Raw genomic sequence first — 15,086 nt, 5'->3', positions numbered from 1 at the left:
GTCCTAAATTGTTTCTATAAGTTTTACTGTAATAAAACTATAAATATTCTATAGATTTTATAGTAATAATAGGTAGGACATAAATACACAATTCAAGATAACTCAGACATTGGAAAGACACCAGAAATTGGTAAGGGGAAATAGAAATTTGAGGAAAGGTCTGCTGATAGAACTTTGAATGCATTACTATCCTCTTTTGCCCAAGAAAAGCCATGAAAGCGCGCCAGCACCTACCTGAAATCTTAAGCAGGTGTGCTTATAGCTTATTTGTTTAAACTACTTTCAAACGTTTGAGGAATGGCTTGAGAAAGAATAAGCATTAGTTTCCACCTTCCAAGATAAGGTATGCAAACACCAAAGAGATTCTGAATATATTTTATGAGTCCAAATTCCTCTACTGTCAACAGAGTCTAGGGGGGTTTTGTTAACTGGATGTTTGAACGCAGTTCGTTAAAAATAAAGACCTGATTAAGCCTGGTGCAGCCTAAAATAGCAAGGCCCTAGGATCTTCCGTTGCTAAGGCAACCAGCTCCGCGCCGGCCCGAAGAAGAGGGAACCTGAAACCTCGGTGACCCGGGAGGGTGCCCACCTTCCTTCTGTGTATACAGTTTATTTGTGTGTTGGTTTTTTTGTTTACGGTTGGGAATAGGCAGGGAATACAACTGTCGATGGGGATGCTAGATTCGTGGCTTCTGTTCTCGGTAGAGGGCGCTATATATAAAAGCAGTTCGCCCACCAACACCCCGTTTCTCGCCTCGTCGCAGCACAGACGCCCACAACTCTCTTCCGCAGCTGATTTAATTTTGGCCAGAAAAGCCCCGCCCTCCCGGGGGATGAGAACAGCCCCACCTGCCAATAGCTTCTCGCGATCCTTGAGACGGCGTGAGCTTTGCGTAACTTCCGGTCGTGACCCTTCAGCCTTTCGGCGATTGGTCCGTATCCACGGCCTGCTGCGTGACTTCCCGGCCGGTTCCTGGGGCAGCACGTGTGGGGCGGCGTGAAGACGCGGCTACGAGCTGGTCCTCAGTGGCGTTCGGGAGGTACCGTGTCACGTTCCGTCCGACTAGGAGAGAGCCGTTGCCCCTCTTTGGGGTGAGCGCCGCGCGGCTACAAGCATGGTGAGCAAGCCTCGCTTTCTCGGGGGTGGGGCGCTCTGGTTTGGCAGAGACCGGGTTCCTCTGGCGCCAGTGGCTACTGCGGCCTGGAACTGGGAGGGCTGGTCCGAAGGTGAAGACAGGCGGCTTGTGGCCCAGTGCCCCGGTTTGGGTTACCCTCACCACCCCGGGCATAGTTTGCAGTTTAGAGTGGGTCTCCCGCGGCCAAGCGTTTCTGGGGAGTAGAGAGAAGAGAATGGCCTACTCTTACCATCCCGCCGTCCCGAGAGGCCTAAAAACCTGTGACATGGGAAACAGACGCGCTACCCAGTGCTTCATGGGGTCGAGCAGAGAGGGAGTTGCTAGTCTCTCCAGACATTGGAATGGTAGGTGTCTGCCCCATCTGTTTGCTCTGGGGAAAAGGAGGGTCTAAGGTTGGGCCCGAAGCACGGCGGCTTACTCAACTGGAATGATGCTTTCTCAGTTCAGAAAATTAAGGTTGTGTAGTGAAATAAAAACGCAGAAGGATGATGAGTCTTATTAAACTTAAGCGGTTGTGTCATGGTTTTAATAGTTGGTACAGGAACTGTCTTCCTCAGATTTTCCGGTGGCAGGCTCCTGTCATTCTGGTTCAGACTGTCAGGGATCTTCTCTGAGCACTCATTCTAAAGTAACTCTTGAGTTATTTGCACATCGCTGTGTTTTGTTTTTATTGTCTTTACCTGAAATCATGTTTTTGATGATTTGCTTGCGGAGAACAGGAGCTTTGACTTACCTCTTGCTGTATTCCAGTGCCTACAACAAAGTCTGGCACAGAGTAGGTGCCAACAAACGTTTGTTGAAGGAAGGTAGTATACATTGTATTGAACATAGTTGATGTTTCTTGCCTTGGAAGTGCAGGTTTTAAAAATCTGTTGATCATAACATAACTTATTGAAGATGCCTATGTGGACTATGATATTATTCACTGTTTCATTGTTGTTGTTCTGATTTACTTTATTATTCTGATTCTATTTCTTTGAAGCCTCACAGGAAGAAAAAGCCCTTTATAGAGAAGAAGAAAGCTGTGTCTTTTCACCTGGTCCACCGGAGCCAACGAGATCCTTTAGCAGCAGATGAGACTGCACCCCAGAGGGTTCTGTTGCCTACACAGAAAGTGGGTCCTGTTCTATAGCTAATAAGTTTGTAGGTAGACTGTTGATAGTTTTTAATAAATTATGTGAGCCAACTGCTATTTTCAGATAACTGTTATCTTCTGGAAAACAAAATCTGTGATTTAATTTTCAGTAAATAATATTCTTTTTTTTTTGGCTACGTTGGGTTTTCATTGCTGCACGCAGGCTTTCTCTAGTTGCGGCCAGTGGGGGCTACTCCTCGTTGGAGCGCGTGGGCTTCTCATTGTGGTGGCCTCTTCTGTTGCAGAGCACAGGCTCTAGGCACGCAGGCCTCAGTAGTTATGGCGCATGGGCTTAGTTGCGCCACAGCATGTGGGATCTTCCCTGGACCAGGGCTCGAATCCGTGTCCCCTGCGTTGGCAGGTGGATTCCCAACCGCCGCGCCACCAGAGAAACCCAATATGTTCATTTTTATATTGTGCATATTTATTTTGTTGGATAATATATCTTTATTGGAGATGTTTAAATGAGCAGTCTTGTAGAGTAGTGGAAAATATTTACTAAACCATCAGCAACAAGGCTGCATGGTGTTATTTAGGGCACAACAGTATGCTTAGTCTCTGCTTTCCGTAAGATCTTGGCGTTTCGTAACCACAGACTGCATTTTGCCTCCTGGTCATCTCATGAAACATAAAACTCATGAATTAGCTTTAGAAAATACCAGGGAGCCTTTAAGAGGTTGATTTGGTAATTATCAGTCAGAGTATACTTGTTAAGTGTGGGTAATGTGAAAGGAAGTGTTGGGGAACACTGGCATATGTAGCTTTTTAGTAAAGCCAGTGGGTATTGTGCATTGAGAAGTTTCTTTGCATATAAATACAAGAAATTGTAGTTACCTTTCAGTGCCCCCTAGTCTTCTAATTCTCCACATACATGATAAAACAAAGTGTGTGTGTGTGTGTGTGTGTGTGTGTGTGTGTGTGTGTGTTTCTTGGCTTAAATTGTTGCCCAGAAATGTCTAGTGGAAGGAGGAATTTTTTTATTCCATTTTAATTTTATGTGGCATTTTGTGTTTCCCGAGTTTGTCAAGAATTCTTTGTCTCATTCCTATCAGCCAAAGTGTTCATGGGCCAGTTGTCCCCTGTTCTGAAAGCTGTGCTCATTGGAAGGTTCCTGAGCCTTATCCTTGGAACAGGTACTAATTCCATTTTGTTTATTATCCTAGATAAAAGATGAAGAAAGGCGAGCAGAACAGAGGAAGTATGGAGTGTTCTTTGATGATGATTATGACTACCTGCAGCACCTGAAGGAACCATCTGGGCCCTCAGAGCTCATTCCCACAAATACCTTTGGTGTACCTTACGGGGAAGATGAGAAAGAAGAACCTTTAGCAACTTCAGTAAGACTTTTTAGCAATTCAAATGTGAGAGAGAGTGTGTGAGGAGCCATGAGTGAAGAACCACCATTTTTTAAATCAAGATAACTGTTTGGGGCAAGAAACGGTGTCAGTCTGAAGAGCACAAAGATAAGCCATGCCTTCGCTTAAAATTGTGTATGCGAATGCACACACATACCATCAGGAGGGAGCAGGTCTCCTGTTCTCGGGTTGTTGAAAGTAACGGTTTTTGACAAGGTTGGAACTTTTCATTAATAATTATGGTCATGCTAGGTAGCACTTTTCAGTAGAAGAAAAGCTGCTGATGTTCTGTATGTTAACAGCTTAACTGTTTCAGCATCGTAAACTGCTCTAAGATAGACTTAACTTTTGTGGAACTTCTGCAGAATGTTCAGATCTTTAACGCTTGTAGAAGCTGCAGGCTAACCGTAAGAGGGAATGGAGGCAATAGATTGTAACGAAGTTTCTGTTGCTCTTCTCAACAAAAATGCAGTCCACTTTAATACTTTATCTTTTAAGTACATATGAGAGAACATGTTTATATGAAATGAGTGCTCCTAATTTAAGTTCTGTTTTCTTCTCCCTGCTTATGTTAAGGATGCCCATGTTGCATGCCTTTGTTATCTCATTTTTAATTTAGTATTAGTATAGAGTAAATTTCCCTGTGAAACTTTTATATCACTTGGTACTTAAAAAAAAAGAAGATACTAATGTACTGTGTTTATTGACAAAAAGAAGAGATACAGAGGGCACCAGTTTCCCCTGCTTCTCATTCTCTAGTCCTATCATGGTCTAGACATTCTTTTCCTTGGGGAAGATGTGATCATAACCCCTCCAGTCCATACTTGTTGCTTAAAGAGTGTCAGAAGGGTTAAGTTTCAGGGTATCATACCAAAAAAGAGGTAATAACTGCACCTGTTCATTCACTCACTAGGTCATAGCTCTCTTGTGAGGCCTCACACCCCACTGCCACATCTTTAACAGAAGCTACTTCTCTACACCTTCTTCCCCAAGGCTGTTGTATCAGTAATAGGATATATATCTTATTGACTCATTTCCTTCTACCACCAACTGAGGGAGGGGAGGTGGTCCAGTAGTGACTTAACATCTTTATCTTATGTAGTAAGAAAAGTTTTAATAAAGTCCTAACATTCTTCTGGCTGAATTGTGTTGGCCAGTAAAAGATTAGTTTTTAATTCTTAATTCATTTTGGGTAAAAGTAACCACTATCGAATTGGCTTTTCTAACAGAGTAAGACTCTTTCTTTTTCTTTTTGCCATGCCGCGTGCAGCATGGCATATGGGATCTTAGTTTCCCGACCAGGGATCGAACCCATGCCCCCTGCAGTGGAAGTGCAGAGTCCTAACCACTGGATCACCAGGGAATTCCCCAGAATAAGACTCTTTACTGGACACTTCAGTGATGTTTATAAGGACGAGTGAATTATGTTTGAAAACAAGTGCCATTGGTTTTCTGTAGCATGATGCAAAAATATGGATAAGGCCCATGTGTTTCTTCAACTTTAAAGTAATTTGTAACAAACCACCAAAATTGAGTAAACCAGCAATATTGAATATGCCCTAAAAACAAAAGCAGTGCAGAAAGACAGTGGAGAAATTAGTAATGCTTGATTAGCCCCTAATTTTCACTTGAAGGAAAGCAGGTGCTGCCACAGTGGAAGGCAGTTGGGCAAGCCTCCTGTAGTTCGGAACCACTGCAATCACTAAAAAAATTATAGTTTCCTTTTTTAAAAGATGTAATCACTATCTACACTTTAATTATGTATATGATTCTTTGACTGTTTTTCATGATTTGAAAAATATTTCCAAAGGTAATTCATTAAGCGCAAGCTGATCCTCCCTTTTTTTTTAAACCCCGGTTTCCAAGGATAGATAGTCACAAAGAGCATCTTAAATATATTTTACCACAATTTTTAAAAAATTAATGTAATATGCACCAAAAATCATTAAATTATGCACTTTAAGTGGCTGGATTTTGTAGTATGTGAACTACATCTCAGTAAAGCTTTTTTTAAATAGGATTCTGCAGCAGAAAGCCAGATCTTTCTTTGTCCATGTTTATGCCACCGAAAAACTCTGGAAGCCATAACAGCTTACTAGGTACGCACTGATGCTCCTCAGAGGCTTCCATTTCAGCAGGCTCTGTCTGTGAGCCAGTGAGAATGTGTGCCTCAGCTTCCTGCCTGCTGCTAGACTGAGGACGGTATGGTGGGCAGGTCCACAGACAGAGAACACCTGGTGCTGACGCTCACATTATTAACTAAGTGGTTGTAGGGATGAAACGAAAGCATAAGGACCGGTCAGAAAGTATGTGCCAGCACATGTTGAAGTAGATTGGATGGTTTGCAGAATGAGGGGAGTTCACATGAAGGAAGGTTCCAGAACAGTAATCAAGAAGGGCTTCATGGTGAAGGAGGGAACTGAGCTGGTCCCTAAAAGGGTGGCTTTGGGAATTCCCTGGCGGTCCAGTGGTTAAGACTAGGGCTTTCATTGCCATGGATCCAAGTTTGATCCCGGGTGGGGGAACTAAGATCCCACAAGCTGTTTGGTGCAGCCAAAAAAAAAAAAGAAAAAAAAATGTGTGGGTTCTAAAGAGAGAAGAAGGACCATTCCAGTCAGAAAGAAGGGACATGAGGTAGTATTGTGGGTCATCATGTCCAGCACATGTGTGCTCCGTAAGTTACTTTGAATTATTCCATGATGTGAGGAACTGGACTTGATTTACATGGAGGTTGCATTATTGAGTAACAGGATACATAGAGTAGACCTTGAGTTTATAGTGCCTTGAAAATCAGGAGTGAAAAAACCTGTTAAAAGTTCGGGAAGGTCATATTATAAAATTTTAAGGAGTCTTAACCTGGCAGTAATACGAAGATTGGACTAGATGTAGACTAAGCAGCAGCTGTGGTCATCTGTGTCCTGGTTAACCATGAGGAAGATGGTGCCCAGAAGACAGGTGTGAAGTAACTGTATACAAGAGAGTTCAAAGGGATGGGTGGTTAGAAATGATTTACGACCACCCTAGGATTTAAGCAGCCAATTTGGAGAAAAGCTGTGCCAGTACTAGAGATTAGGACGTTATCTCTGGTTTAAATAGGAAAAGATTAATTTTGTTTTGAAATTTGAGGAGAGTGGAGTTATGAGACCTGGATTTGAATCTCAAAACCCCACTTAACTAGTCTCAGGCAGGCATGCCACTTAACCTTTCTTAGCTTGTGTTTCACTGAAACATGCTGATAATTCAAGGGGTTGTAGGGATTAAGTGGGATAAAATACTGGAGAAAGCTTTGTGAAGTATGGCAGGGAGGTTGCTTTTGAGATAGTGATGGAATATACATGTTTAAAATATGTAACTGGAGCACAAGTGAGAGACAATGCAGAATGTAGTTGTATTAGTAGGATTGCTGTAACAAATTACCACAAATTACCACTGGGTGGCTTAAAACAACAGAAATTTATTCTGTCACAGTTCTGGAGGCCGGAAGTCTGAAAGTAAGCTTTCAACAGGGTTATTCCTTCTCGGGGCCTCACAGGCAGAATCTGTTCATGCCTGTCTCCTAGCTTCTGGTGGTTACCAGCAGTCCTTAGTTTTCCGTGGCTTGTAGGTGCAGCGCTCTAGTCTGCCTCCATGCATTCACGTGCGTTCTCCCTGTGTGTCTTCACATGCGTTCTCCCCGTGTGTCTTGTCTTCACATGGCTGCGTTATGAGGACACACCGGTCAGTGGATTAGGCCCCCCCATCGCCCAGTGTACCTCATCTTAACTGGTTACATCTGTAAGGAATCTGTTTCCAAATGACGTCATGTTCTGAACTCCTGGGTGGACATGAATTTTGGGGGGCATTTCAACTCTTCGTAGTTCAAAAGTATTTCTAAATAAACCTAACCATTGTGTAACTTCTTTTTCAAGACCACTGGAATTAAATTACCTTCCTCAGTGTTTGCATCAGAGTTTGAAGAAGATGTTGGATTGTTAAATAAAGCAGCTCCTGTTTCAGGTGTGTATAATTTCTTTAACTTTTCAAGTGGATAGAGCTGTGTTTTACAAAAAGAAATGTATAGTAATGATATAGGGTTTTTCTGTCCCTGGTAAAGAGCTTAAAGAATTGAGATGTGTTTGAATTCAGATTAGAGATCAGTAAATTAGGAAGGGATGACTGTGATCTTCGTCCTTTTCTTTTATTGCCATCAAATTCTTAGTCTTTAGAGTTCCTATTTGGAGAGGAAAGTGGGAAAATTATTTTAGGTGGTCTAGTAGGGGAATTTTAGCCTAGCCTAACCTCTTACAAAGGAAACAATGATATTCAATAAGCCTTACATTCATATAGTGCAGTCTTGAAAATACTTAATCTGTTAGCTTTCAGAGTTTCTCCCAAGTGTGTAGAAGTATTTTGTAGAAGTCCATTTTACTGTCTGTTCCAGATACACCAAAAATTATGTTTGTTTTTTTGCACTACCAATACTGTATTTTAGAACAAACACGGAAGTTCACAGAAGTGGTGTTTGATATTTCCTGCTAAATTACCTTAGTTATTGACTAACATTTGCCATGTGGCATTCATTCCTTAATTCATTCTACAGATTTCTGAATTGCCACTATGACCATGTTTGGGTTAAATCAGAATAAAAGCATAATCCCTGACCTCAAGGAATTTACCATCAGTTGGGAAAGATAGACAGTAAACGGGAAATTACGATTATAGTGCAAAGGAATAAATAGTGGTGAGGCACCAGACCCAGCCTGGGGGAGTTGGGCATGGTGTACTAGAGGACATGAGGCAAGGTTGATTTCTCAGGTAGGACTTAGGCAGGTGAATGAAGGAGAGTAGGGTGGGGAGGAGAGGATATTCCAGACAGGAAACTATGTGCAAAAACAAGAGAACACAGATACAGGAACCTGCACACCTTTTAGCATGCCTGGAATGAAGGGTAAAGATTAATATGAAATGAGGCTGTAGAGTCAGACAGTGGCCATTTTGTGAAGGGTGTTGGAAGCCATGTCAGTTTACAGGTTTGAACTTGAAAGTTTTCTAGGACTCTGTAGTATTTTTATTAATACATATAGAAGAAAACAGCTGAAGAAACAGGTTGGGATTTTTAAAAATCTCATAGTCTGAAAAGACAAAGTTTCACAGGCTACAAATACTAAATTTATTTCTTCTAACAGGTGAATTTAAAGCCCAGTTTTCCTGTGGGTAAAAGCTTTGGATTTTGCTAAACAGACACAGCTTAATGTTGTAGATCTATAATGAAAGTTTTTACTAGTGGGTATTGAAACCAGAGGGATTTTTTTCTTTTTTAAATTTTCTTGGCGTTCTCTATCTCTGTGTCTATTCCTGAACTGAACTTTTTAAAGTTTTTAATCATTGTTTTATCCTCAATACATAGGCAGAGTCTGGCATGTAATAGCCACTCAGATTATGTTAAGTGAAGGAATCATGCTTTCTTGGAAATTATTGCTCAAGTTTTGTTTTCCTTCTAGGACCTCGGCTGGATTTTGATCCTGACATTGTCGCGGCTCTTGATGATGATTTTGATTTTGATAATCCGGATAATCTACTTGAAGATGATTTTATTCTTCGGGCCAATAAGCCAACAGAAGAGGAAGAGGGAATGGAGATACAGTATGTGTGGTTTGTTTTGAAGCAGGAATGACCTGACTGACTGTAGGATAGTAACCATTAGGTGTTATAGCTGGAAGAGGCCTTCGAGGGCATTTAATCTGAGACTTCTGATTTTAGAGCAGAAAATGTGAGACTTGAGGTCTTTACAAACCATCGATAGATGGGGCTAAAGTCCAAGTTGCTTGATTGCTAGTTCATTACTTTTCCAGCCAAACCAGACGGGTCAAGCAGCACAGCTGTTCCTGCCTAAACAAGAATTCTGCCTCTGAAATACCCTCAAATTTTACTTGTGCAAAGTCATTTGGTTCTGTTGTTTTTCAAGTTGTTTTGACATTTAATTTATGGCTCTGACTTTAGGAAATCTGAGGCTGAAGATGACAGTGAGTGGGAAGATGCGGATGATGAGAAGGAAAGAGGTAGTGATGATGATAAATATGACCCTGCAGGCTCATCAGATGAGGATATGTCTTACCCTGGAAAACCTCTTGGGGCTGTAGAAAATCACTTGTTCTGGGAAGAAGAAACGAAAAGTCGCTTTACTGAGTATTCTTTGACGTCTTCGGTCATGAGGAGAAATGAACAGCTGACCCTACATGATGAGAGATTTGAGAAGGTAAACTCTCCAAATAAGGGGCCTTTTAATACTAGTTCCTAGTACATTTTATGACATTGGAACCCAAAGCTAGAACTTTCAGCGTTAGAAACAGACTATGTCTTTTATTAAAAGAGTGCATAAAACCACCCCAGTTTTAATTCTGGAAAGAATGTGTATAAGTCAAAAGGTGACTGATCAAACCTCCTGACTTCCTCTTAGAATCTGATACTTCGATTCTGATCGAATCTGATCAGAATCTGATCAAAGAATTCTGATCCCAATCCCTAAGATTATGCTGTCTTCCTCAAGCATTGGCCTGAGCATAAACAAAATTCCATTGCTTTCCTTTTTTTTTTTTTGAGTGATTTTCTTACTGTTAATATCCCAGGGCCTAAAGTGGTATCTGGCATATGGCAGGGATTCAGACTGTTAAGTAAATGATGAGTAAATTCCTTCAAGGTGAATCTAAGGTAAAGGCTCTGACTTTGCTGCCTTTTCACTAAGTACTCATTTCCCTCTTCTCTCCAAGCAACAGGCAAACTATTAGTAATAACCTCACTCTTCAGGAGTTGTATCACCCCCTGCTTATTCTTTTACAAAGCCCAGCAGAGTTAACAGCATTGGAATAGTACAGTAAGCATCATCTGAACCAGAATGAGATTCGTACATAAACAGGGGGCTCTTTAGTTGCATGGTCTTTTCGCTTGCATAATCAATGAATTTGAAAATACCTGTGAAATATTATGAGGTAAAGATTTCTGCCTAGCATTTTGTTCACCAAGCTGAACAGAATAACTGCCTTTCATTTTCATTTTTAAAATTAAAGTATAGTTGATGTACAATATTATGTAAGTCAGAGGTGTACAATATAGTGATTCACAATTTTTGAAGGTTATATTCCATTTATAGTTATTACAAACTATTGGCTATATTCCCTGTGCTTGCACAATATATCCTTATTTTATACCTAATAGTTTGTACCTCTTAATCCCCTGCCCCTATATTGCCCCTCCTCCCTTCCCTCTCCACTGGTAACCACTAGTTCGTTCTCTATATCTTTGAGTCTGTTTCTTTTTATTTACGTTCACTAGTTATATTTTTTAGATTCCGCCTATAAGTGATATCATACTGTATCTGTCTTTCCCTGTCTAACTTATTTCACTTAGTATAATACCCTCCCAAGTCCATCCATGTTTTTGTAAATGGCAAAATTCCATTCTTTTTTATGGCTGAGTAGTAGTCCATTGTGTGTGTGTGTGTGTGTGTGTGTGTGTGTGTACGTACACACACACACACCACATCTTTATCCATTCATCTGTTGATGGATACTTCATATCTTGGCAATCATAAGTAATGCTTCTATGAACACTGGGGTGCACATATCTTTTCAAGTTAGTGTTTTTGTTTCAGATATATACTCTGGTGTGGAATTGCTGGGTCATATGGTAGTTCTATTTTTAGTTTTTTGAGGAGCTTCCGTACTGTTTTCCACAGTGGCTGCACCAATTTACATTCCTACCAACAATGTACAAGGTTCCCTTTTCTCCACATCCTCACCAACATTTGTTATTTGAATTCTTTTTGGTGATAGCCATTCTGTCAGGTGTGAGGTGATATCTCATTGTTTTGGTTTGGGTTACCCTGATGATTAGCGATGTTGAACATCTTATGCGCCTGTTGGCCATTTGCTTTTCCGCTTTGGAAAAATGTCTCTTCAGGTTTTCTACCCATTTTTTAATTAGGTTGCTTGGTTTTTGTGTTTCTGATGTTGAGTTACATGAGCTGTTTATATATGTTGGATATTAATCCCTTACTGGTCACATCATTTGCAAAAGTTTTCTCCCATTCTGTAGGCTGTCTTTTTGATTTGTCAGTGGTCATTTTCATATTAAATGGCAGCCTATATTCAGACTAGATGTCAGTCTTAGAGGGCTGAGTAGAATGTCTTCCACACCGTACTGTTATGGTGCTAAATCCCTCCTAACACTTAAATGGTAGTTGTGATCCTCCTAGGGCTTAAATATTGTACGGGAGTAAAAGTAATGTAAAAATACCATTTAAATGCTATAGTCTTAAAGAATACATTCATTTTTCATCTTATCTTTTTTCTTTATATTCAAGTTTTATGAGCAGTATGATGATGATGAAATTGGAGCTCTGGATAATGCTGAATTGGAAGGTTCCATTCAAGTAGACAGCAATCGCTTAGAGGATGTTTTGAATGACTACTATAAAGAGAAGGCGGAGAAGTACGGTGACTTTTCCTTGATTACTTCCTTTTTTTCGTTTCAAATAAAGTCTGTAATCGCACAGCTGAATCTAGAACATCACCCAGTCAAGATCCATGTTTAGAAAATGTATGTTTTCCTTAACCTTTGGCTCCCATTTTGCTATTAAGAGTTCTGAAGCTGAGTATAACAGTGGGTGGAAACATACTGAGAACCACTTTCTCTATAGCTTTGACCTGAGAGTCATGATGGAATAGCTGAGGGTTAGAGTACAAGGTCATGTTCCACCTGGAGAAGGAGATGGTGCTTCTAGCCTCTTTGACTGAAGAATTATTCTGACTTCTAAGTATATACACTCTTCATCTTCCTGAAAAAGGTGTTCTGAGACGTAGATCAGTTTGTCTCCGCAGCCTGATTAGCATAACTTTCTATCCAAATATTTGGTAAATCATCATCCACATCAAGGTGATTTCTCTGAGAGAAACTAATGAAGTGTTTACATCTGCTAGAAGGGTCTGATGTTCCCTGATCACTATCATATGTAGATCCCAGAGCAGGACAAGGGCTATATTCTTTGAGTGAGTTATTTGAATACTTTGAAGAGGCAGATGGGCTGATACTTTTCAAGGCTTTAAAAAAGATCATGTTATATAGGAAAGATGCCATCTTGTTTAATGTGTTAAAACCTTGCAAAGACACAGATAGAATTTTCCTTCCTCTCAGCAGAATGTATGTCCAAAACCTGCTGTAGAGGAGAGGCAAGCCTGAGTAGAGCTGATTTTGACAGGAAGTGACAGATGGGGCAAATGAGTTTGTGGATTTTAAAAAATGTTGTAGTTCCCTAAGCTCTTTAAGTGCAGTTTCAGTAACGTAACAGTGTAATAATGGGTGGTATTTTTTTCCCCTCCTCTATCTTCATTTTTGAAAACTCAACCAAAAGTTGTGTAAAACTGAATACTCTTGAACCCTTCGAGGATCAGGACCTGCCAGTGAATGAGCTCAGTGGGTCTGAGGAGGAAGAGATTGTTACTGTAGTTCTTGAAGAAGCCAAAGAGAAGTGGGATTGTGAATCTATTTGTAGTAAGTATCTTAGTGTCCATTTTACTGCTAAAAGTATGATAGTAATTTTAAAGTATTGGGTACATCAACTTCTTTGGAAAAGTACATATTTGTGAAAATGATTTTGAAAAATAATATTTCAGTAATTGAGTTGTAATTGAAACATTTAAAAACATAAGAGAGACTCCATTGTTATTTTGAACTATGAAAACACTAAAGTCAGGAATATAGGAGGAACTCAGTAATGTTTGGCTGAACTGAAAGTATACTTATTGATACATGATTTTTGTGTGTGTGTGTTTTTTTAAGGTACATACTCAAATTTATATAACCATCCACAACTTATCAAGTATCAACCAAAGGTAAGTAAGTCCTAGTGTCCTGAGCTATTCAAAATACGCAGTGCAGGAAATGGAGTGTACAAATTATTTTCTCACAGTAGCCCCTTTGTGGCTTGCAACACCATTATAAAAAGCAACAAAAATGTGCCATTAGTGAGCTGTTTTTTAATAGGAGTGGAAAAAAAAAACAATGCCATTTGATCTTTCTTCCAGCCCAAAGAAATCCGACTATCTTCTAAAACAGGAATACCTCTCAATGTCTTACCTAAGAAAGGACTCACAGCAAAGCAAGTTGAACAAATGCAGATGATTAATGACAGTGATCTGCCTAAGGTGTCAACCCAACCACGTTCTAAAAATGAAAGCAAAGAAGATAAAAGAGCAAGAAAGCAAGCTATAAAAGAAGAGCGCAAGGTAAAGTATTTTTTCAGATGTGAGATTTAGAAAGAGCTGGGGTGGGGGTGGTCACGGGAATTTTCTTCTGTAAAGTCAGTCTGCATCAGTGTGAAGATCTGAATAACAGCATATTCTTGCACAGGAACGGAGAGTGGAGAAGAAAGCTAACAAATTAGCCTTCAAACTGGAGAAAAGAAGGCAGGAAAGAGAGCTGCTGAACTTGAAGAAGAATGTTGAAGGTCTAAAACTATGACAGTGGAACATTTCAGATAAGGTGCATTCCCCATTACGGGCTCTTTGTTATGTACAATAATGAACGAGGATCGTCAAAGAGATAAAACTGCTTGCTCTGCGATTTTTACTGGCAGGTATTCAAAAGAAAACAGTACAATATTTGTGTTTATACCAGTAAGTTTTCTCTGCCAGCTGTCTTGTAAATATTGTAATATTTTTAAATTTAATATTATAGGCTTAAATTTGCTTAAATAAATGACTTCATGAACATGAAATGTTTGGATAAATTAAAGGAAAATGTCTTCATAACTTAAATGGAATTGATTTGTTCTTCATTTGTTTGTGTGGTTGTTCCAGTTGCCTTTTGCAGATGTTCTCAAATATTTCTTTGAAATCTCTCCACTCCTTTTCAGTACTTAAGTGGTTTGATTTCCTGTATGTAGAAAAGTAACCCAGTTAAGAACTCATTTGAAATGGAGTGGCAAGAAGAGCTTCCCTGAGAAGGTTCCACTGGTAGGAATCTAAGTTTCCCCTTGCTGTATGCAAAGGGTTATTTCAAAAGGATGGTAAAACAATATTGAGGTTATTGGGACTCAGTTACTGGCTGACTTGTTTTTGGAATTTAGGAAGAGTGAAGACAGGAAACAGAATAGAAGAAACAATCAAGAAAACTTCCTTGGCTTCAGTGAGTACCTGGCTCAACATCAGAAATATTGACTTCAGTTTAAACTAGAAAGCTTGTCTTTTCAACGTTATTTAATGCTTGGAACCGTTCATACTTGATTAAAATACATAGTTGAAAACTTTCCCTGTTTTTTGATGAGATTTTTTAACTTCTCAACTTCTTCAAGGTTCAAGCAATGACACATCACAATTGTTAATTATTTGGTAAACTGTGACTTTCTTGGAACAGACAAGTTGTTAGTGACCCATGTTCATGTGTCCATGGCTAATATGTTGTTATCTGGACTGTTCTGAAAAAAAA

At 39.9% G+C, this 15,086-nt stretch overlaps 1 protein-coding gene across 1 annotated transcript; it reads left to right on the top strand.

Annotated features, from left to right (window-relative positions):
• The first annotated feature begins 988 nt into the window (after positions 1-988).
• On the top strand, positions 989-15,018 carry LTV1 (LTV1 ribosome biogenesis factor). Its single transcript, XM_082855252.1, has 11 exons — positions 989-1,118; positions 2,119-2,250; positions 3,435-3,608; positions 7,535-7,622; positions 9,107-9,248; positions 9,606-9,861; positions 11,965-12,092; positions 13,012-13,151; positions 13,440-13,492; positions 13,685-13,885; positions 14,010-15,018. Exons 1-11 carry the CDS (start codon positions 1,116-1,118, stop codon positions 14,118-14,120), a joined length of 1,428 nt encoding a protein of 475 aa, XP_082711378.1. The 5' UTR covers positions 989-1,115; the 3' UTR covers positions 14,121-15,018.
• Positions 15,019-15,086: the final 68 nt, after the last annotated feature.

This window comes from Leucopleurus acutus, assembly GCF_964270905.1.
Source record: "Leucopleurus acutus genome assembly, chromosome: 15".
Taxonomy (NCBI): domain Eukaryota; kingdom Metazoa; phylum Chordata; class Mammalia; order Artiodactyla; family Delphinidae; genus Leucopleurus; species Leucopleurus acutus.
Note: the sequence above shows the minus strand (reverse complement) of the source record. Positions and strands in the feature narration are given on the sequence as shown.

What these genes read in the sequence shown, in the direction of transcription:
- LTV1 (XM_082855252.1), top strand. An exon ending in TTATCAAGTATCAACCAAAG is followed by an intron (nt 13,493 to 13,684) that starts GTAAGTAAGTCC and finishes TCTTTCTTCCAG; the next exon opens with CCCAAAGAAATCCGACTATC. An exon ending in CTATAAAAGAAGAGCGCAAG is followed by an intron (nt 13,886 to 14,009) that starts GTAAAGTATTTT and finishes ATTCTTGCACAG; the next exon opens with GAACGGAGAGTGGAGAAGAA.